The sequence below is a fragment of the Gopherus evgoodei genome, chromosome 4, assembly GCF_007399415.2.
Source record: "Gopherus evgoodei ecotype Sinaloan lineage chromosome 4, rGopEvg1_v1.p, whole genome shotgun sequence".
In the NCBI taxonomy this organism is placed as follows: domain Eukaryota; kingdom Metazoa; phylum Chordata; order Testudines; family Testudinidae; genus Gopherus; species Gopherus evgoodei.
The window spans coordinates 11,027,078-11,050,480 of record NC_044325.1 but is presented as its reverse complement, the minus strand read 5'-3'; the positions used below and the strand labels follow the sequence as shown (position 1 = coordinate 11,050,480).

The 23,403-nt window shown below is 50.8% G+C and overlaps 1 protein-coding gene across 1 annotated transcript; it reads right to left on the bottom strand.

Moving 5' to 3' along the window:
• Positions 1 to 901: 901 nt before the first annotated feature.
• On the bottom strand, positions 902 to 20,475 carry LGALS3 (galectin 3). Its single transcript, XM_030562957.1, has 6 exons — positions 20,304 to 20,475; positions 8,753 to 8,774; positions 6,687 to 7,040; positions 5,782 to 5,870; positions 3,331 to 3,499; positions 902 to 1,202 (listed from the first exon to the last, which is right to left on the bottom strand). The coding sequence occupies exons 2-6, from the start codon at positions 8,768 to 8,770 to the stop codon at positions 1,047 to 1,049; spliced, it is 786 nt and encodes a 261-aa protein (XP_030418817.1). The 5' UTR covers positions 8,771 to 8,774; positions 20,304 to 20,475; the 3' UTR covers positions 902 to 1,046.
• Positions 20,476 to 23,403: the final 2,928 nt, after the last annotated feature.

Genomic DNA, 23,403 nt, shown 5'->3' with positions numbered 1-23,403 from the left:
AATTCATGTTTAACTAGCTCATAGTATGGAGTAGCTGAAAGGAGCTAGGACCTCATTATCCTAAGTGGAAGAATTAATCAAGTTTTCAACTCAGTTTTTATTCCATGTTTTGTAAACTAGGTTACTATTGAACCTCATGCTTTTCCTATATTAAGTGTAACCTGTCTCGTTCTCTCAGCCTCAGCTTGTCAGAGAAGATGGACCATTAGAAGGAGGATACCTGCATCTTCCCCCCCCCCCCCCCCAAATAAGCTAGGTCAGGCTGGACTGCTGCAACTTTTAATTAACTTTTATTTTCAACTTTAAGACTTACCATTTAAATTTCATTAGTTTTAAATGCTGCAGGAGTAAAAATTAGTTTTTAGACATGCTCAAGCTTTTAGCTTGTCTGAAAAGGTCTTTCCAGATTTGATTTTTTTATTTATTTTTATTTTTTTTTTGCCCAATAGCTGCAATTCTAGAGTAACTTTTCTTAAGCCTAATGTATTCCTAATATCTTCAGCTAACGGGGGTGAGTGGAGAGCCGTATTGTGCTTTACCTGGCCAAAACATTGCAGTCCATCTTGCTGTAGGCTTCCTTCTAAATTGAGTTCAAGTAGGGGGTTGGTGAATGCTCCAGTTATGCTTCCTGTAGAAGCAAAGAAAGTGGACCTGGCTGTTTTGTTTTTACTCCTGGGACCAATGGTCACATGCATCAGGCTGTTCTTCCACTGAGGTCCTCATTTCTCTGGGTGGGCCCAGGCCAAAGCTCTAGTTCATCTGTTCTGTCCTTTGGTAGACACCCCTTCTGGCCTTTAATATGCATTACCTAAATTCTTGCCATATTTAAACTTTGGTGGCTTGCTAGGAAAGCTTTTTGTACCCATTTTCTGATACTCTTTTTAAATAACATGGAAGCAAATTTCACTTCTAGTACAAGTATTTTTATTAAGTTTATTGTACAAAGGATAAATGAAGCCAGCAATTTTTTTTTTAAAGGCTAACTGCTATTCAAGAAATGGCAGGAGTATGTTTCTTGGGGTGAAGGTTGCACTACAAAACCCCACTCATATCATAGCAGGTGTAACGCTGGTGAGAGAGATGTCCCCACCAATGCTGAGTGTGGTGATTTCATTCAGGTTCTTCAGCCGGTAGTTGAACTGCAGCAAGTGAGCATCATTGACAGCTACCTTGAAATGATCTGTCTCACACAGAATGTGGATCTGAAAAATGTGAGTAAACAGATGAGTTTAACATTGCATTTGTTTCAGGGACTAGGTCTCAGGCTAGAGGGACTAGGGCTACTGTTCTGAATCAAGCCTATACCATTGTCACACTGGCATCTGCTAGCAGTGCATGTGAAACAAGTTGGCAGTGGGAGGGTAATGGCCATTTTTTTGCAATAGACAATTTGCCTTTCTGCTGCCATTCCACTGACCAAAGACTCAGATTAAAGTATCCCTCATGAGCCATCCTCCCTCCAGAGCTGGTGGGAAAGCTTTGCGGTGAGGCTGACATCCATGCTGTGCCAGTTCTGTGGATGGAGGACCTCGCTGTCGAGCTCTGATACCTTTCACAAGCACTTAATCCTGCACCTCTTTTCCCTAACTGAAGCCAAGTGTTTGTTCAGTCCCTTCTCCCTTATAAGGACTAGTTCAGTAACGCCTGAGTCTTGTCCACCACCTCTACCACTGCACGCTATCCTGGGAGTTAGTTCCCTGGTAAAGCCCAGGCTCCTTTGTAAAATGGTCAAGAATATGTAGCAGTCCAGACACCTGCTCAACAACCTGCTGTTTTACTTGCCTGGGTCGAGCAGAGCTTTGCAAGGCTGTTTTAAACGTTGAGCAAGCAGGGGCCCTGGAGCCTGTAACTCTACTTCCATACGTGCCAGTAGTGATGTGTAAACTGGGGAGCTGTTTCACCAGCCAGGAAAGGGAAAAAAATACTCCAAGCTTCAGGGCTTGTTTTTTTTATCCACCAAACCACCACACTCCAAGCACAAATCAATGGTAACAGGACATTTGCTTCCTATAGTAGAGACTTTTCCCTGTAGTAGCTAGCCAGGTGGGGTGAAGGCACACCCCTTTGGTACTCTGCCCCAGCCCCTGTGTGAGCAGCAAGGACCTGCTAACCCTTGAGAGGTTGCAGCACATTTACCTTGTCAGCCTGGCTTTGATCAAACACTAGACCAGGGATCGGTTACCTGTGGCACGTGGCTTGCCAGGGTAAGCAGCCTGGTGGGCCAGGCCAGTTTGTTTACCTGCTGTGTCCCCAGGTTCAGCTGATTGCGGCTCCCACTGGCTGTAGTTCGCTGTTCCAGGCCAATGGGGGCTGCAGGAACGGTGGCCAGCATATCCGTCAGCCCATGTCACTTCCCGCAACCCCCATTGGCCTGGAACGGCAAACCGCGGCCAGTGGGAGCCCCGATTGGCTGATCCTGGGGACGCGGCAGGTAAACAAACCTGCCCGGCCTGCCAGGCTGCTTACCCTGGCAAGCCCTATGCCAAAGTTTGCCAATCCCTGCACTCAAGTGTTCTGTAGAAAGGGTTCTTTGACAAGCAGTTTGCTGCATCAGCTGGCTTTCCCGGTGGTCTGCTGGGAGACCTCCCTGATCTGCACCATCAGGCTATGATTACAGCCCAATTAGTAACTCTTAAAGAGAGGCAACATGAATGGGGGGCGGGGGGAGTTTTGAGGGAGTAAAAGCTATGCCCTGAGCCTTGGCAGGAGCAGTTGAGAAAGTTAGGGAACGGTCACATTTTATAAAGTTGCCAATTAAGGTAAGACCCACCTTAACATGCCCCTTACTAAAGCAGGGTTCTTTATAACCAAACTCACGGAGTTTCTCCTTTGTGCAAGCAGCAAAGCCTTTGCTCCATGGCCCTTGGCTTGTCCTCTATGGCCAGCCCTGGCTGGTAAGGACCCATATCTGCCACACTGCACCACAGAGCAGCTACTGCTATTGCTTTTACACGGTCTTGGTATCAGAAGGAATTTAACACGCATGTGGCTTTTGAATTTAGTGCTGTTGAAAGGTACCAGCATGACAGCCCTGGCCATTTAAGGCCTCTGTTCACCAAAACAGACAATAGCCAGGTGAGCCTCCCCGGGCTGCTGGAAGGACCACCTGTAGGGCTGAAAGGGCAGTTTCTTGTTTATGCCCATTCACCTAGATTGCTAAAGACAAGGGCCAGTTCATACCATGGTGGTGCCCTTTTTGCAATGGGGCACTGAAGTCCGTGAACACTCCTGTCCAGTATATGGCATTTAGGCATGGATATTTAGAAAATACACATTTAAAGTTTGTGTCGCACCAGGCACCAGGCCTGCTGGGTAAAGTTTAGTTTATACCTTAAAAGGTTTGCCAGCTCCAAATGGAAACCTGGGAGCGGTTCTCTCCTCCTTTCCCCAGTTATTCTGAATCATTGAGTTACAGACAATGACTGGTGTGTTCTCCTCGGTGAAGCGGGGATTAAAGTGGAAGGCAATGTCATGCCCTTTCTTGAAATCCAGTGAAAATCTGCAAGAGATAGATAACTTCTCTTTCCACAACCCCTGAACTGTATTGCCGCACAGCTCGTAAGCTATTTCCTACAGCGGTCGCCTTTAGTCACAGAAAGCAGAGGAGTAAGTCAAGTTTTACGGTTGTAATGAAACACACAGCCCGGGGTCCTGCTTTTACTGACTTAGCATGTCAGCAGTTCCCTGTGTGTCTAGGGTGGCCAGGTGTCCCAACTTTATAGGGACAGTCCTGATTTTTGGGTCTTTTTCTTGTATAGGCTCCTATTGCCCCGCACCTCCTGTCCCAATTTTTCACATTTGCTGTCATCACCTTATGTGTGCTGTGACAGACCCAGGCCAGTGGGGTACAGGAGTCTGGTAGAGGGCAAATATACTGGTCACTGGATGAGTAGTTTTCTGTTCCCTGAGTGACCAGAGCAGGGGCTGCACTAGAGTAATCAGGAACCTGCTAGAACTAATCCGCCTGTCTCCCTTAATTGAAACACCTGCAGCCAATCAAGGCAGGCTAATCAGGGCACCTGGGTTTAAAAAGAAGCTCACTCCAGTCAGGGAGTGGGGAGCCAGAGGAGAAGAAGTGTGTGTGAGGAGCTGGGAGCAAGAGGCACAAGGACCTGAGCGTGAGAGGCTGTGCTGCTGGAGGATTGAGGAGTACAAGTGTTATCAGACCCCAGGAGGAAGGTCCTGTGGTGAGGATAAAGAAGGTGTTTGGAGAAGGCCATGGGGAAGTAGCCCAGGGAGTTGTAACTGTCATGCAGCTGTTACAGGAGGCACTATAGACAGCTGCAATCCACAGGGCCCTGGGCTGGAACCCGGAGTAGAGGGCGGGCCCAGGTTCCCCCCAAACCTCCCAACTCCTGATCAGACACAGGAGAAGTTGACCCAGACTGTGGGGAAGATCACTGAGGTGAGCAAACTCTGCCAATAAGCACAGGACCCACCAAGGTAGAGGAGGAACTTTGTCACAGTGTCTAAAATTACAAACACAGCACGCTACAAACTGCACTCTGACTGGCTGACTGTTCCTGCCCCATACTCATGGCTTCCCCCGTGAACCCCTCATCTGAATGGCTGCTTCTATAGCACCTTCCACAGGCCAGTTTGCATGTATAAGGGACAGTTTGAGAAACTTCTGCTTAATAAAAGGACATACTGGGCAATTCATCAGGAAGCAGATGCTGCTTGGGACAGCACCTGGCTGCAGCAGCAGCAGCGGGCTGCCTCCCACCCAGGGTTGGCTTCCAGGACAGCAGCTGAACGAGTTGGAACCTCCCTCTTCCCACCCATCAGGCTCAGAGTAATCTCCTGTCCCCAGATGCTAAGTCTGGGCCTCTCTGATCTGATCAGCCTATCCGGTCGGGTTACTCCTGAGTGCTGCCCTGGCATGTCTGTGTGATGCTCCCCAGTGTGGTGTTAGGGGAGCCGCTGTGGGGCACAAAGGTCAAGTGGAGCTTTGTTCACACCAAACTCTAGTGCAAATTCAATTACTACACCCCCTGCTTCGCCGCCGTTAACCAAAATCCAGCTGGAGAAGGCTTTAGCCACAGCTAAAAATACAGTTCCACTCTGTCAAGTATCAGAGGGGTAGCTGTGTTAGTCTGGATCTGTAAAAGCAGCAAAGAGTCTTGTGGCACCCTATAGACTAAGAGATGTTTTGGAGCATGAGCTTTTGTGGGTGAATACCCACTTCATTGGATGCATGCATCCTCCAGTGGCGCAGTACGTCCCCCTGGCTGAGGGACAGATGCATGCATGCATCCAACGAAGTGGGTATTCACCCACAAAAGCTCATGCTCCAAAACATCTCTTAGTCTATAAGGTGCCACAAGATTCTTTGCTGCTTTTACAGTTCCACTCTGAATTGTCATAGCAACACCTTCGATCCCCTGGGGTGCGTCGACAGGTCCGACCTGTGTCTTTAGGCACCACCTTGGGCACGGGCTGTCGTGTGAGCTGCACCCATCCAGGAGTAGCCGTGGACACCTCAGAGGCTCAGTCGTCCATCCCTGCTCAGAGTGGGACAGTAATTCAAGGCTGGCCTATACCAGCAGGAAATAGTGGCAGCCCTTATGCTGGCTCCCACATCAGTGAGGACAGAGACACGGTTGCACCCATGCCCTATCCCTGATGGAAGCAACCAGCACCCAGTGATGACTGCACCCTCACACACATGCCCCCGCCAGCTGTCCAGTGCGTTCTACCTCCCCTTTCTGCTCCCGCATGGGGGCGCAGAGCAAAGCACAATCTAGCCCATTGGACACCCACTGCCCCGGCTCACTTTACCTTCTGGGGTTTGGATTCACCGTCCCCACGATGGTGATCAAGAAGCGAGGCACGAGGCCAGTGTGCAAGGGCAGGTCAAAGGGGACTCTCTGTGAAAGAACATGGATGTTTCATTAGCAAGAAGCGGACTCGCAGCCAACATTTAAAACCACATATATAAAAATACACGGACAAATCCTAAGGTCTCATAACTTGATAGTGATCAGAGGAACACAACAGGCTCCTCAGGAGACTGCTAGACACCCAGCTGTCTGACCCATGCAGGAAAAGTACCCCTGAGCCCCTCTTGCCCCTCCCTTGTGTTAAAGGGACACTGACTAAAGACTTCTCAGTTACTGGTGCTTTACAATATAAATGTAGCTGGGAGCTAATGACTTAAGATCTCTGTCAAGGAAACAAGTTTGCCTGGAACAAAAGGGAATAACTGATATTTTCTGGGAAGTTTGTTTTAGATATTGCAATAGTGGATTGTTCCTCAGGAATGAAAATGTTCAGGAACAATTTAGATGCAAGGTGACAACAAGGAGCGTGGTGTTTTTCAGAGTGATCAGTTTCTTCCAGCAAGATCCCAGCTCTGTAACATCTCCTTACTCACCAGGAAGGACCAGGGATGCACACTGGCACGTTCACCTTCCAGGCAGTAACACTAGCGCTCTAAAGGGCGGGTGACAGCACTATGGGCCTGATCCTGTAGGGGGCTGAGTACTCTCAATGCCTATGGATGCTGGGAGACAGGGGGGCACTTTGCACCTTCCAGGAAAGATTCTGCACTTTGCAAGATTGAGCCCCAAGTGCTCCGGTTCCTAATTCATACTCTGTCTACTGCACTCTTGGTCAGCCAGGTCCCTCCTGTTCTCAACCTATCAGACACTGCAGATTGTTTGAGAAAATTATATAACTGTCACCAGTGGCGCAGTAGGTCCCCCTGGCTGAGGGACAGATCCAAATCCAGGTCCAAATTGTGGTGCAGTAGGAGGTGCTCCAGATCCACTTGGGGGTTGTCCAGGGGCAGGTGGTGCTCCAGGATAGGCCCCCGGTGCTCCAGGATAGGCTCCTGGCGCTCCAGGGTAGGCCCCTGGCGCTCCAGGATAGGCTCCCGGCGCTCCAGGATAGGCCCCTGGGGCTCCAGGATAGGCCCCCGGCGCTCCAGGATAGGCTCCAGGACCAGCAGGTTGATTTCCCCAGGGACCAGCAGGCCAGCCTTGGTTTGGAGGAGCATTTGGGTTTGTGTTACCGGCGCCAGATAAAGCATCAGATAACTGGAAGGAAGACAAAACATCATCAGTATGCTACCATTGCATCCTGCCAGCCAACGTGAGTCTGTTTTGATTCCTTACATGCTTGTGTCTCTTGGTGCTTTATGGGGAGAGAGGACAGGCAGAGACCAGAACATCGAACAGCAGTGTCATTATCATTCTAATTCTTGTCCAGGAGAGAGGGTTTGGAATGTGTTTCACAAACTACAGGATCTGGCCTGTCACTGGACAGAGCCTTGAGGTCCAGAGTGGGATTGGGGAGAGAGCCCTAGAGAGGTTAGAAAGAAGGGGACATTGGCTTGGAGTACAGGCTACTCTGGAGTGTCTCTATATGACCCAAAGACTTTGGATGCCAACTGGCAGAGGGCTCAGGGATCCCCGGGTTCCCCAAAATAAAGACACGTAAGGTCTCTAATGAAAAATCTGTGGCACACTGGTCATCATCATCATCATGGGATGTATGTATGGAACATGTGAAGAGTTACACACATATGCAGCAAATTATGCTCTCTAGGCAGCATCCCTTGAGGCAAATTTCTCCAGACAGGAAGAGGAGATGTTTATCTCCCTGCTGGACCATTGTGTGTCTTACAGTAGAAGTCTATTAACACACTGAGTGAAATGCTAATGAAGAGGTTGTGGAGACTTCAGAAGGAAATTAACAGGAAGAGGCAAATTGAGGAGGGATCCCGGTTTTCAGATGAATCTCAAAGATCTGTTATGGTATATTTGATGGGGGAGGGTGCAGAAAGATGCTCTGGCAGCCTTCAATCTGTGAAGGCACATTGCCAACAGGCTTGACCTTTTGAAACGGGATTTCAGCCATCCTGGCTGAAAACAGTGGGAAAAGGACTTGGAATTAAGCTATCCTGTTGAGACAGGAAAAGTCTTGTGAGTTAAGTTTAACTAGATTGCATGTTATAATTTTGTTTTATATGTAACTATTTGTTTCCAATATTCTTAGTTACTATCCGCTCTTTGATGATAAACTTGTTTTCACTATAAATATATCTAAGCGCTGTGTTTTCAGCAGATTGATGATCCAGAGTTGAATCTTGTAAGCTGGCATGTGCTATTTCCTTGGGAGTAGAAGACCTGAGAGTTCTGTGAGTGATCAGTGGATCAGGGACTGGGCACTTCAGAGGGACACACCATGAGGATTCGGGGGCTGCTAACCTGTCCAGAGAACACAAGGCCTGCAGAGACCTGGAAGGCAGCTTGTGTTGCACGAGGCCAGTGGAATCAGGGAGCTGATCCAGAGTAGGCACAGACAAGACTCCCTCCCGCTAAGGGCAGGTGGTAGCAAGGAGCTTCACAACCCTGGGAAGCATCACACTCTAGCAAGCTGCAATGTGTTGTGTTTATGGTAATAAACGTACAATTGAAAGCCAGAATAATGGCCACGAGCCTGGTCCCATCCCACTGACACCAATGAAAATCTTCCCATTGAAGTCAATGAGAGCAGGGATAGTGCACACAACCCTAAATATTCATGAGCAGCCAGTGATTTTGGATGCCCAACCTGAGATGTGGAGGAGGGATTATTTCAGCACTAAATGTACAGATTAAGAGCTGAATTTAGTTTTGAGGAGTTTTATACAGCTTAGAAAAGATGAGGAATTCTAGCTTCCACAGAAACCATACGCTTTAGTACAAGGCAACATTGTTTATAATGCTCAAATATCATGAATTTTCTTTAAAAAGTCAGGACTTACAGAAAAACCGTCTGCCATTTTCCTGAAACAAAGACAAAAGGAGACAGTTAATACTTATTTTCCCTACATTCCATCTACAAGATACAGATCTTAGCATTGCATTTTTAAAAATCACACGAGTTTATATTTAATATGTCCTGAAGAATCTATCCCCTATGTCTTGCTTGCCAACTTTCACCTCAAAGCATTGCTATTTCCAGAGAGAATGTCTCTTACCTACCCCAAGGACTAATGACATCTATATGAAACATTGTTAGCTAAATATTAAATGGGGAGATATCAGTACCATACTAGATGTTACACTGCTGTACCTGGACTGATGTTTAAAATTAGTGCCCCTTTATTTAGACAATGTTGTTATTCTCTATATTAGACCTTAATGGGAAGGAGGCTAATCATCACTGGAATCTTCAGTAATCAAGGACTGCAATTTAAATGGAGAGTTGCTACATTGTGAGATATGCATTCAAGGGCCATTATCTTGGCAAGGGCTTTGCTGTACGGGACTCGAATCAATACAGTTATCTTTCCTGGAGAGATGGACACCAATCTGAAGTGTATCATCTGTTGGGGCTTAAAATCCAGTTAAGGAAATACTGTTTAAACACATAGCAGTCATGTACAGCAGCTTATTCAGTTATACAAGTCCTGATTCAGCACATCCTTAAACACCAGAGTAATCCCAATGATCTCAGAATTAAGCACATGTATATTGCTGAATCAGGGCCACAGTAAGAGAACAAGCATGGCTGAATTTCTGTCTTTCCAATAGAGGTGAGTCCTTTTAATTAATGGATCTCCCAGATCGACAGTATGAAAAAAATCTGAGAGGCTGTAATATCTGTGTTTCTATTGGCTGTCATTTCCCAAATAACTATAATTTGCACTTGAGATGATTTTTGTACTGACAGTTTCATTCCTCTTGTAGAAGTGGAGTACAACCAGCGCTGTAGCCAGGGAGATACAGCGCTGTGCCTTGCCAGTGTGGACGGTGAGTGAGTTACAGCGCTGCAAAGCCGCCACCAGCATTGTAACTCTCCAGTGTAGCCAAGCCCTTACTGATTTCAGCCTTTCCACAAACTGTGTTCTGATTTATTTATGCATTTTTTGAATGGCTGCCAGTTCTGGTAAAGTGTAAAGCCAGTTCCAATATCCTAGACACCAAATCTGTGCCATTGGTGGAAGTCCAGAGTAACGCCCCTGAAGTCAAGGAAGTGACTCTGGCTATACATCACTGTTACAGAAATCAGAACCTGGCCCTGCGCAGTGTATAAGCAGCAAAAGATAGAGCTGCACGTAGAGTAGTCAGCTTTAGGCTCTTCTTTTTGTCAAATACTTTTCATCACAATGTTTTCCTCCGGCCATAGCAGTTGGAAACAGATTCGTATCAGTAAGTGGTAACACACAGTTATAGTTGCTGACATAAATAGCATCGAAGCTCCATATTCAGTCTGCAAATAAGGACACGTCAAGTTTGTTATCTTTGCAAATCAAGACTTCTGGCAAATTGAAAACTCAATCGGAAGAAAGGAAAGAGAAGCCCCACTGACTCTGTTCTTCCTGCTTGCCGGAATGAAGATTTTGCAACCCAAGATTTGCTAGCACTCTAATTATTCTTTCTGTAGTTCTACAGGGATGAGGGACACTTCACAGTCACATAGCAAGACAAAGTCTCTGCCTGGAGGAATTGCAACTGGTTTAAACCAGTACGGACTAGCAAGGTTCATGAACCGGAGCAAACAGCATGTGAGAGAAATTCAGCATCGTGCATTAGGCGGAACAGAATGCAGCACACTCCAGCTGTGAGCTGTAGAAGATGGTTTGTGTCAGTAAAGTGGGCAGACCAGCTTGGTGCAATAAGAAGGTGCCGGTTTATTTCATTCTTTCCCCTGACTGTAGCTGCGTTTTAAGTCGCACGACGGCTTGTTTCAATAATTCAGACGCATAACAAGTTTTCATCTACATTTGTCACATGAGTGGTTGTGACTCTTATCCTAGGAGACACAAGTACAAACCTCAGAGACTATTCACCTCCCATCCCCCACCACAGTGGATGTTTCGACATACTTAAAAAAAAAAAAAAAGGCAGCCCAAAGTTTCTGGAGCAAAAACCACAAACTACATAATGGATTTATTTTTTATTATTATTTTTTTAAAGTTCAGGGATATCTCCATAGTAACCTCGCTTGGTAAAATGCCTGGCTGATCTGTGCAGCCTTCAGCTAAGGCGTGGCACAAATATGAGTCAGGACTTCACTTATTTTGATCAACGGCTCTCAGAGTAGGATTCTCCTTCCATCACTAATAAAGAAAGGACAGTGGCAGAGCTAGGAATAAATGTAGGTCCTTTGAGTCCCAGGCCAGTGCTCTAGCCACTAGGATACACTGCCTCTCTAGCAGTATACTAGCTGCAAAATTCCCACTGACTTTAGCAAGAGCCCTTAAGTTGTTAACAGAGCAACAGTCATCACTGTACGTCCCTGCAACTCCAAACTGCACCTGCTCTTTAGGTGAACAATTCTACCAAAGGGAACCAAAATGGGGCTCTAAACATGATTTGGGCTCTAACCACGACTAACACTGAGGGCTTGTTTACATCAGAAAGTTGCAGCGCTGGTGAGGGAGTTACAGCGCTGCAACTTTGAAGGTGTACACATCTGCAGGGCACCACCAGCGCTGCAACTCCCTGTTTGCAGCGCTGGCCGTACTCCCGTTTTGTCTCGGGTGTAGAGGATCCAGCGCTGGTGATCCAGCGCTGGTAATCAAGTATAGACACTTACCAGCGCTTTTCTTGACCTCCGTGGAATAAGCAGGTATCCCAGCATACCTGAGGAAGCCTCTGGTAATCAAGCAGGTCTCCTTCCCCGGTTTGCTCTCTCGTTCCCCGAACAAGCAGGTCTCCTTCCCTGAGGTTTGCAGGGTGGTTCGGAGAACGCGAGAGCAAACCGCGGCGAAGCTGGTCTCCTTCCCCGGTTTGCTCTCGCGTTCCCCGAACAAGCAGGTCTCCTTCCCTGAGGTTTGCAGGGTGGTTCGGAGAACGCGAGAGCAAACCGCGGCGAAGCTGGTCTCCTTTCCCGGTTTGCAATCGCGTTCCCCGAACCCCAGTGCAAGCAGGTCTCCTTCCCTGCGGTTTGCAGGGTGGTTCGGGGAACGCGAGAGCAAACCGCGGCGAAGCTGGTCTCCTTTCCCGGTTTGCTCTCGCGTTCCCCGAACCCCCCTTGAAGCCGCCCAACAGCGCTGCAGTGTGGCCACATCTAACACCACTTGCAGCGCTGGTTGCTGTAAGTGTGGCCACTCTGCAGCGCTGGCCCTATACAGCTGTACTAATACAGCTGTAACAACCAGCGCTGCAAAATTTTAGATGTAGACATGGCCTGAGGCCAGCAAAGGAAAGAATTACATTTACCCAGCAACAGAAACAGTTACGCTGGGACAGAGAACATCTTTGCTAGCTGCTTGGCTGAACTGCACAAACATCCTCTGCCATAAGCAGGAATCACTGCAACGCAGCCAGTAACATGGGGGCAGTTATTCTGTTTGGTCCTGACCAGAGGTGAAAGTAAGCCGGTACAGTCCAATTCGGCGTACCGGCAAGAGCCAGTACACCGTGCCGGACTGCACCGGCTTCCACGGCCTGGATTAAAAGGGCTCTGGGCTCCCCACGGCAGTGGGGAGCTCCGAGCTCTTTAAATCCCATCCGCGGCTCCGGTGGACGGGCTGGGGCCGGGATTTAAAGGGCTCGGAGCTCCCCACAGCTGCCTTTAAATCCCAGCTGGAGCTGCAGTGGGGATTTAAAGGACCCTGAGCTCTGCGGTGGCTGGAGCCCTGAGCCCTTTAATTTGCCTGTGAGCCCTGGAGACTCCCAGCCACCTCTACAGCTGGGAGCCCCGGGTTGATTCCCAGCCACAGCCGGTGCCCCAGGGCCTTTAAAACTTGAGAGGCCCCACCTTTTCCGGATGAGGCCACTCCCCCCTCAGGACTCCAGCAGTACAGATAAATCCTGTAAGTTACTTTCACCCCTGGTCCTGACTCTTTTTGTTCTGTGTTTGGACAGCACCTAGCACACTGAGGTCCTGGTCCTTGACCAGGGCTCCTAGGTGCTATGTAACACACTGCTCCCAGAAGCAGTGGCATGTCCATCCTCCCAGCTCCTACATGTAGGGGCAGCCAGGGGTTCCGCACACTGCCCCTGCCCCAAGCACCACCCCTGCAACTCCCATTGGCCTGAAACCTGCAGCCAATGGGAGCTGCGGGGGCAGCACCTGCAGACGGGGCAGCATGCAGAGCTGACTGGCTGCCCCTCTGAATAGGAGCCGGAGAGGGGATATACTGCTGCTTCCGGGAGCTACTTGAGGAAAGCATCCGGAGCCCTCCAAACCCCTTGGTCCCAGCCCGGAGCACCCTCCTGCACCCCCAACCCCTCATTCTCAGCCCCACCCCAGAGCCTGCACCCCCAGTCAGAACCCCCTCCCTGCACCCCAACCCTCTTCCCCAGCTCGGAACCACCTCCCATACCTTAAACTCCTCATTTTTGGCCCTACCCCAAAGCCTGCGCTCCCAGCTGGAGCCCTCACCCCCTCCCGCACCCCAACCCCCAATTTCATGAGCATTCATGGGCCCATCATATAATTTCCAAACCCAGATGTAGCCCTCGGGCCAAAAAGTTTCCCCACCCCTGCAGTAGACCCTCACCTCACATGCCTTGAAGACTGCAGTAACTCTGATTTCCCCTCACCAGAAACAGATCCCATCACCATATCCAGCCATAGGAGAGTTGATCATTATGCAAGTCAGTGTTCAAGAGTATTACCATTACAGCCACAATGCTATAACTCATTGAATTAGAGAGCCTCCATGTCTCAGTGTGCACACACCAGGATCTGCAATGTTTGCACACTCACAGATGCTAGAAATTCACCATGCAAAACACATTTAAATGCATTAATTCAATCAACTGGAAGCACAAGTGTGTGTGCAAAAACTGCCCTATGAGCAACACAATTATTGATCTGTATTATGGGAAGTACCTGGAAGATCCAACTGATATCAGGCGGCCCCTTGCGCTAGGGGGTATACACAAACCTAGGGTGGGTCTACGCTAGAATAATAAGGACATTTGGACCTGCTCTGGGAAGGCTAGGGATGTTGCAATGTAGCCACACGAGGACGGGTTGTGGGTAAGTGGAGGTTAGTTAACACACTCCAACCTAACCTCAACCCACTTTTCTAGCATAGAGAAGCCCACAGCGAGAGACAATTTCTATTTGGAACCGTTTACAATCAAAACAGCTAAGAGAGACAAAAGATGAGAGGGGAAACTGAGGCCCGAACGGGGGTGGGGAGAAGTGACTTGGCCACAGTCACACAGGATGTCCGGTCCCTTTGGGACGAGCTGCTCTGCCAGCAGACAAGATGATGGGACAGCAGCCTCAGAACGAGGCGGGAACGTTAGAGCTGCAGTGGAGCAGAACCCAGTAGCATAGCTAATTCAGAGTGGGGTTCCCCTTTCGTTCAGCATGGACACACAGCATGGACATCCGGAGGCTCTCAGTATAGCTCGGGGGCAAACCACTGATGGAACGAAGGACAAACGACAACTCCTTCCGCTGGTTAAAAGCACAGGCCAAAGCACTACTGAAAGGGGACCAAACTATTTAGGTCCCAATTTCTTCCCCTCCCCCTGGCCTGGAGGTTTGCAGGAAGCTCTCCAGCTCTGCTGTGTTGTTGTTGAGACTGGAAGTCTTCTCCCACTGCACACTGCAAGTTACAACACAGAGCCCGAGGCTGAGTTCTCAAGCTACTAGACAGCCAGCTTGCAGGTCGAGTTTGCCGGGTGGCGCAGTTAATCCAGCCCAGGTGGCGTTTGTCTGTCTGCCCCGTGCCAGGCTAAACTGGCAAAGCTGGGGGTGGTGTTTTGTCTCTGACAAATCAATACTGCGAGGCCTGGATGTGTGATCCAAAGCCCACTGAAGTCAACGCAAGCCCATCGGGCCCTATCGTGCATTGCAAGGTGTCAAGCTACCGCTGGATGCATTAGTAAATAGTAAACTCTTCCTAAAGTCACTGAGGATTCCATGTGCAGATGATTGGGGCCTTACATTTTGTATGTCAACTGGGAGGGTTGAAGGGGGGGAAGGGAAGAGTCTCAGAAAAAGGGGAAAAGCAGTGGAACAAGATTCCAATGCTGAGAGGCATCATCTTAATGATGCCACTGGAGATCTGGCCCATCTGCTACACAGATTATGAAAATTTTTGCCCTTATCAGTACTGCCAACCTGAGTGTTCCTAAACCAATGATCAGGGCCCCCTAAAATCAAGACACTTTTTTTTTAATCTTAATTTTTAAGATAAATATTCCTTTTTGGGATCTTTGTATTTGCCATCTGCTTTTTGCATCTTTAGTATTCACATTTTTAGGATTTTCTCTCCAGTTGTGAGGGCGAGAACAGAGGTGGCCAGCCAGTGGCTCCGGAGCCCCATACAGCTTTTCAGAAATTAATATGCGGCTCCTTGTACCAGCACAAACTCCAGGGCTGGAGCTACAGGCACCAACTTTCCATGGTGCCGGCGGGTGCTCACTGCTCAGTCTCTGGCTCTGCCACAGGCCCTGCCCCCACTCCACCCCTTCCCGTCCCCTCCTCTGAACCTGCAGTGCCCTCACTCCTCCCTGCAGAGCCTCCTGCACACCACAAAACAGCTGATCAGGAGGTGTGGGGAGCAAGTGGGAGGCACTGATCAGTGGGGCTGCTCGTGGGTGGGAGGCACTGGCAGCGGGGTGGGGGAGCTGATGTGGGGCTGCTGATATATTACTGTGGCTCTTTGTCAATGTACATTGGTAAATTCTGGCTCCTTCTCAGGCTCAGGTTAGCAGCCCCTGGGCTAGAAGTTTCCTGTTTCAAATGGAATCCAATTCTCACATATCACGTGACTCCCAGAGCTGGGGCTTTAGGCGGAGACACCAATATCCTGAAACTTGCGATAAAGCTGAGAGAGTTGGCAACATCTCTTCCTCATGCTCTGTGGAGACCAACAACTCCTCACATCTCATCGCTGCAGGAATGTTTTGTTTGATATTTGAACCTAGCTCTGCACAGATAATAATGTTTTGTCAGCAAAGGCTGTTGTTGTAGTTTTCAGAGCCATGGCGAAAGCTGTCATTAACCCTTGGGTTTCAATGCGCCATGAGCTAGGTGCCATCAAAGGATTGTCTCAAAAGCACCAGGAATCCTGTGGTAATAGAGCCCCACCCCCACAGATGGCTCTGCATCAATTCCACCATCAGCACCCCTGGCCATCTCGGCACTCCTTCCTCCCGCTGCATGCTGTGACAAGCAGCTGCCACTCTGCTCTTTGGCTACCTAGCACAGCTGCTGCTGCAGGAAACAGAATGGCCCTTTGAGATCCCTCACCCTGCGGGCTGCTTTCCCACCCACCCACTGCTCCAGCTCTGTGTGTACATGCACGCACCCAAGGGAGAGTGAAGATTCAGAAGCACCAGAATTAAAGTCACATGACAATGTTCATTAGCACCACTTCTTCCACTCATAGCTCCCCCCAAATCTCCCCTCGTGGCCTGACCCTTTCCATGCTTGGCATCAGACCTTTGTGTTTTGGAAAGTTTGAGGTGAACCCAATCACTGAGTTGCACAACCCCAGTTGCCCCGCAGCATGCCTGCCCACCTGCTTGCCTCCATTTTCACAAAAGAGAATTCAGTACAAAACCCTTGCTTAATACAGCAGTCAGGCTGCAATGAACACAGGAATGCCGGGAAATAAAATTATCAGCATTCCTGGCATGTTCAGAGTGTTTATCACTATCTAAGTTGCTACTTACTATAAGGTACCTGCAACGTGGGCAAGTTAACATGGATTTAAGAACCTTTTAAATCCCCAGCTTGTGTGCTTACATCCGGGGTGTTACGCTAGCAAAGGTCTTCAATTTTAGGACACACGCATTAGTTTCCAGTCTGTGTCTTCGGGCATGAATTCTCAGCGTGGGTGGGCATGACCACCTTGCCAGGAGGGATTCCAGCTAGAGGACAGGGGATCGCAGGGCTGAAAGGGGGACCCCAGTATGGAAAAAGCTGAGAACCACCATCCTAAGCTACACATCTCACAACCAAACATAAACATGAATATAAATGTTCAATCCTGCTCCTATGGAGAGTCACAGAAATTTGGCCATTTTAATATTCCTGAATCTCATCTGCTAAAAGGCTTGTGTAGCTATAGGGAGTGGAGGAAAGGAAAAGCAGAGAGGGAGGGAGGGACGGACGCACGCACGCACGCACACACACAGTGGAGGAGAGGAAAAGCAGAAAGGGACGGACACACACACACACCCCTATTTCCAAGCAACGCAAAGCATAAGGGTACCATTCATTACTACAACAGATTTAACTGAAGTGTTGACTCTGGATGTAACTGCCAGAAACCACAGCCAGGTGGCTGGTTCCTCATGCTATTCATTTGTGCTAGTCACACTCCCACAAGCAGGGGACCGAAGAGGGGGAAACAGAGGATTTACATTCGCCCCACAGAATGGCCCAATAGTTTAGCTGAGAGGCAGATTCCATGGACTAGACACAGGGCCCGGACTGATTCTAATTCTGTCACAGGTTCTGTGCCTCAGTTTCCCCATGTGAGAAATGGGGGGAGAGGATATAATAATAGGAGATATCCTATCTCCTAGAACTGGAAAGGACCAGAGGTAATCACATCCAGCCCCCTGCCTTCACCAGCAGGACCAAGTACTGATTTTGCCCCAGATTCCTAAGTGGCCCCCTCAAGGACTGAACTCACAACCCTGGATTTAGCAGGCCAATGCTCAAACCACTAAGCTATCCCTTCCCTCTCTCCCCTAAGGGGCAGCTGGGCAGCCCTCTCGGGATCCCTCAGCAGCTGGAGGCTCATTGGGGGCTACTGCTGGCTGAATAGCAGCACAAGCAACATCCCACTTGGGCAGGGGCTGCCTTCGCTGCGGGGCAGGGTGAGGACCAGGGCGGACCCCAGCGCCAGCCAGAACCTCCCTGGACAGGACCCCAGCCCCATGGCGGGCAGCCCCCACTTTCCCCCCAGTGCCCCCAGGACAGCTCCTGGGCAGCAGGCGGGCACCTCCCCGCAGAGCAGGGGCCGCCCCGCCCGGCTCGCAGCCTGGCCTGCCCCGTTCACCTCCTGGTGCAGTGAAGGATACTGGTCCCGTAGAAATGTGCTACTTACGGCGTATGAAGCATGAGTTAGACACCCTCAAGTCAATAAATGGTAATAAATAAATGAGATTTTTTTTTTTGTGCCTCTTTGTTCCTGAGCCTGTAGGGTGCGGTAAGGCCAGTTCAAATGCCTTGAGCCTAAACACCGGAATGAAACATAGGCTGCCCTCATACTCCCAAACATTTCATATACCTAAGGCCGTACCTACAGTTTAAATGTGGATTAACTCACGTTATGTCACCATGGAGTCATTACGGTTACTATGTCACTTGTATTTTCCATGTATTTTGTATGTATGCATTGTATTTTGGGAGGCTTTGGTTTGGCAGTATATGCTGGGTACCAAACAAGTCAGACAGGGGTGGTTGTGGCCAGGGGATCAAACTTCTTTTAACGCATAAACGTATAATGTTTACACCTTTTTTTCTCAGGGCTGCCCAGAGGATTCAGGGGGTCTGGGGCAAAGCAATTTCGGGGACACCTTCCATAAAAAAAAGTTGCAATACTATAGAATACTATACTCTCATGGGGGCCCTGCAGGGTCCGGGGCCTGGGGCAAATTGCCCCATTTGCCCACCCCTCTGGGTGGCCCTGTTTTTTCTAAACCCACCAACCTGCCTGGCCCTCCTCACTGTCTGCCATCTCGCACAGACTCATGGAGCTTGCACGGCTCTGCACTATTGTCATGAGCGTTTGCACTCAAAGGTGCATGTTCCTTGTACGTTTGCTGATCTGCAAACATACATGTGGAGTGTGACATTCTACTCTACATTCTTTATGAAAAGATGCTTATGATATGGATACGACATAGCCAATATAGACCTTATGCAAGAAGGCTGTTGACTGTGTTTATCCAACCTGTATGCACGTGAGACTGCTCTCTGTAGGAATCGGCCACAACTATGAAACTCAAGTATCAGAGGGGTAGCCGTGTTAGTCTGGATCTGTAAAAGCAGCAAAGAGTCCTGTGGCACCTTATAGACTAATAGACGTTTTGGAGCATGAGCTTTCGTGGGTGAATACCCACTTCCTCAGATGCTGCATCTGACGAAGTGGGTTTTCACCCACGAAAGCTCATACTCCAAAACGTCTGTTAGTCTATAAGATGACTCAGGACTCTTTGCAACTATGAAACTGCAAACTAGGGATGTGCTGCTACCAGGAGCACTGCAATGTGATGAAGCTAATTCCTACAGGCAGCAATTTCTCACACACACACAAGTATGAAACTGGAAACTATAGGGATGTGTTGCTGCCTGCAATTGAATTAGCTTCATCACATTGCAGTGCCACAGGAATCACATCCCTATAGTTTGCAGTTTCATACACCCAGGCGTGTGTGTGAAAATGCTGCCTGTAGGCCCATGCTACCCACAGCAGGGAAAGGTCAAACTTTGCTAAAAAGGGTATTTGACACATTCTCACATGTAAAACCAACCTGATCGCTTTCTTTAACAGTGTAACAAGCCTAATGACCTTCTCATAAACCAACTATGGAAATGAAGCCTAGATGGACATAACGCCCAATAAGCCGGGCATAGCAATGCCATGGATATGTTTCTAGTCAAAATCTTAAGGACTGAGAAGGGCATAGGATTGAGAGAAGGGCACAGAAATTCGATAACAGTTTTCAAGCAGGTACAAAGAAAGCAGCATCTTTTTACAGAAGCTGCTCCTTACAAGCGATGCGTGGCACTCCCTGCCGCAGATGGCACATTTCTACAGGCAGCAATTTCACACAGAAGACAGTGTAAGAAACTGCGACCTGTCGGGACTTGCTACAGCGGGGAGCAGCTTTCTACAACAGCAGTTTCTACAGTCTCAGGACGCGAGGCCGGTAGCGCACGCCTACGGGAGCAGTACCCTTCACCACGCCGGATCGGCTTCTGCCCCGCAACCGCTGGAAGAAGCGGAGCCGGAGCGGGGAGCCTGGGCCAGCCCGTCCCGGGGCCAGCGAGAGACTTTGTGGAGCCTCCCTGGGGGGCGAAGACACCAGATCGGTGCGGGAAAGCGGCCGCCCCGCCGGCCGGGGGGCGGGAGGGACGGATCGCCGCCCCCTGCCTGCAGCTCTCTGCCGGGGCAGGAAAAGGGGGGACCCGCCGCAGGAGCAGCAGAGCCGGACGGGCTGAGAAAGCTGAACCTTGTCCACACGAGCCACTGGCGCCCTGAAGGGCTGGGATCTGGCGCCTGCAGCGTGTTCCCGGGGTGCTGGGGTTCCAGTGTAGACACCAGGCTGCAGAGCGGGCACTGGGCGGATAATCCACAACGAGGGGCAGAAGCAGGACCCCCGGCGCCTCTGTGGTGGGGACAAGGGCTGAGGACGCTGTTCCGCTTCCCTTACCTTAGGAGTAGCGGCACCCCCAAGCCTGCGCGTCCCTCTCCTCTCTGGACGTCTCCCTCCCCTGCAGGAGCCAAAGCAGCGAGCGCTTGGAGACGGGGCAGGGCTCAGCCTCCCATGGCCCAGGGGGTGGAGCGTGGAGCAGAAGGTGGGACACGGGGAAGGCCCCAAACCAGGGACTCCAACAAATGATCAAGGAAGGAAACCGCCCTGCTGCTGCTATGGGAGTGAGTCCTTCCTGCCCTGAAGTGCCGCCAACTTCATGTGCGGGGTGGTTGCTGGGGGTGTGGAGAACGGTCAGCCCCCAAAGGGAGGGGTTGGGGGGCTTGAAATGGGGGCTGCCCCTCAGACTGAAGGGCACTGGAGAAAAAGGCCTGGCTGGGGCATGGAGGGACTCTCCAGTTTGGGGAGTTTTCCTTCCCCACTGCTCATTGAGCGTTTGTGTGAGATAGGTGTTAATGAACAAGCCCCCATGTTTTAAACAGAGTGAATAAAAATCAGTTTCCCTCCGAATTAATGGGCTCCAGCTTCCAGGGTAGCTGTGGGCTTCTCTTCGTATCCAGCTGGAGAACCTGAGCTAAGGATGCTGCCTTCTGCACTGTGCCAGCTAACTCAAGCCCCCCCAGCCAGGTTCAAACACAGTAACATTTCCTAATGGAAATGCAAAGCTCTGTGGGGTCAGAGGACCCAGCTGCTTCCCCAGCCCTCTACAAAAACAGGCGACACCAGGCCTGAATTTCTCATGTCAAAAAATAATCTGAAAACCCAAAGCTTCCAGCCTCCCTTCCCTCATCAGAAAGAAGACAAAAAAGGGCACCAAATCCATTTTTCCCCATCGCAGGTCAGCTTCCGTGTTGCGCAAGCTAAACTGGCTGTGTCCAAGCATTGTTGCTGAGTAACAAAACCAAGAATGTGCCCACATGACTGTCCTGCTTCTCAGCTGCAGCCGATAACTCACTGTGTGTGTGTCAATAGACCTTCCGCCCTAAGTCACTATGGGCAAAGGGGAGATCCATATCAGCACCTCCAGCGATAATAGTCTTTTGTGACAAATGGGCCTAGAAGTTTTTGCCTGCTTGGCAATTGACCATGACCAGTAGATCACGCGATTTTTAATAGAGAATGTTATAAGCGGAGGTGAAAGTAAGCGGGTACGGGCAGGTACGGAGGACCGGTAAGAAAAAGTGCAGTAGCTACCAGCAAGAAAATGGAGCATTCTCTCCCTCTCTGACTCCACCTCTGGGCTCCAGCAAAATTGAGGGTCCAGGAGCCCAGCTTCATGAATGTTCAGGGCCGGGTCTCCCCCCTGCTGCCCCCCTCCGCACCTCCCCTGAGTGTGCCACGGCCCCCCTTTGCTGCCCCCATGCATCTCTCTGGGTCCTAAAGCAGAATGTTTGTCTCTCCCTGTCCCCTGCAGCTCCATGGTGCCTGCCTGCATTAACTACCGTCACAGAGTCCTAGTGCCCCCCTCCACTACTGCCAGGGCAGGCTGCCCTTCCCCATTGGACCCTTTCATTTTCCAGTGGGACCCTCCACCGGTACAGTTGCCCCCCTGCCCGCAGTCACTGCTCTTGCCCCACACTGGGCAAGGGGCAGCTCCAGTGAGGCTACAGTGAGGAGCAGCTGCTGGGGGGGAGGCGCACATGTGATGGCAGACCCCTCCCCACTTCCGGCATGGCACCCACCACAGGGGAGGCAAGGGAGATTCCTGGACCTGAGAGGGGCCCTAGGAGCACGTGCAGTGACAGTGGGGGGGGAGTGAGTGTGCTGCCGTGGGGGGGAGAAGGGGGTCCCTACCCCAGAGCTCACTGCTGCCAGCAGGATGAGGGCTGGGGGGAGTCCTTCTCTCTGACTCCGGTCCCAGGGGAGCCTGCCTGCACCCCAAAGCCCACACCCCCAGCCAGAGCCCTCATCCCCCCATACCCCAGCCCTCTGTCCTAGCCCTGAGCCTCTCCAACACCCCAAACCCCTCATCTCCAGCCCCAGCCAGAGCCCTCATACCCCTGCACCCTAACCCTCTGCCTCAGCCCTGAGTCCCCTCCCACACCCCAAACCCCTCATCCCCAGCCACATCCCAAATCCACCCCAGCCTCACCCCACAGCCTTCACCCCTGCACCCCCTTATCCCCAAACTTCCTCCCAGAACTTGCACCCCCTCCCTCCACACTCCCTCCCATCCCCAAACTCCCTCCCAGAGCCTGCATCCTACACCCCTCCTGCACCCCTGCCCCAGCCCAGGGCCTGCACCCCAGACCTCCTCCCCCACCCAAACTCCCTCCCAGAGTCTTGGGCAGGTGGGTTGGAGTTTAGGGGGGCAGAGTTTGGGCAGGGGCAGGTTCTGGGCACCACCAAAATTTCTACAAACCTGCCTCCTCTGCCAGCAAGAGCTGGTGGGCCATACCAGGGTGAACCGGCTTCCTGAGGCAGTAATTTAAAGGGCTGGAGCCCAGGGCCCTTTAAATTGCTGCCAGAGCCCCGTTGCCAGAGCCCTGGGGTAGCGGCTGCGGGGCTTGGGTGGCGATTTAAAGGGCCCAGGGCTCCTGCCACCGCTACAGCTCCAGGTCCTTTAAATCACCGCTGGAGCCCTACTGCTGCTACCCCAGGGCCCGGGCCCTTTAAATAGCCCCCGGAGCCTGCTGGAACCCTGGGGTAGCGGTGGCAGGGCTCTGGTGGCTATTGAAACGGTTCGGGGCTCCTGCTGTCTCTACCACCCTGGGCCCTTTAAATAGCCACCGGAGGCCTGCCGCTGCTACCCCAGGGCTCTGGCAGCTGGGCTCCCGAGACGATTTAAAGGGAACTGGAAGGTAGCGGCAGCCGGAGCCCCAGGCCCTGCTGCTGGAGCCCTGGGGCTCCGTTGCCAATTTAAAGGGCTTGGGGCTCTGCTGCAGTAGCAGCAGCTAGAGCCCCGGGCCCTTTAAATCCCCCCATCTAAATTGCTCCTGAACCCCAGGGCTCCCAGCCACCTCTGCAGCTGGGAGCTCGGTGGTGATTTAAAGGACTTGAGGCTCCCAGCTGCTGCTATCACAGCCCTAGCCCCGGGCTCCGCCTCTTCTGGTGGAGGCCACGCCCCTCCTCAGGATTCCAGAGTACCAGCAAGTCCTTT

Coding starts and splice junctions, on each gene's coding strand:
- LGALS3 (XM_030562957.1), bottom strand. Junction 5,871..6,686: donor GGGGACCTACTGCGCCACTG/GTGACAGTTATA, acceptor GTTCTTTCACAG/AGAGTCCCCTTTGACCTGCC. Junction 3,500..5,781: donor GTGAATCCAAACCCCAGAAG/GTAAAGTGAGCC, acceptor TATCTCTTGCAG/ATTTTCACTGGATTTCAAGA.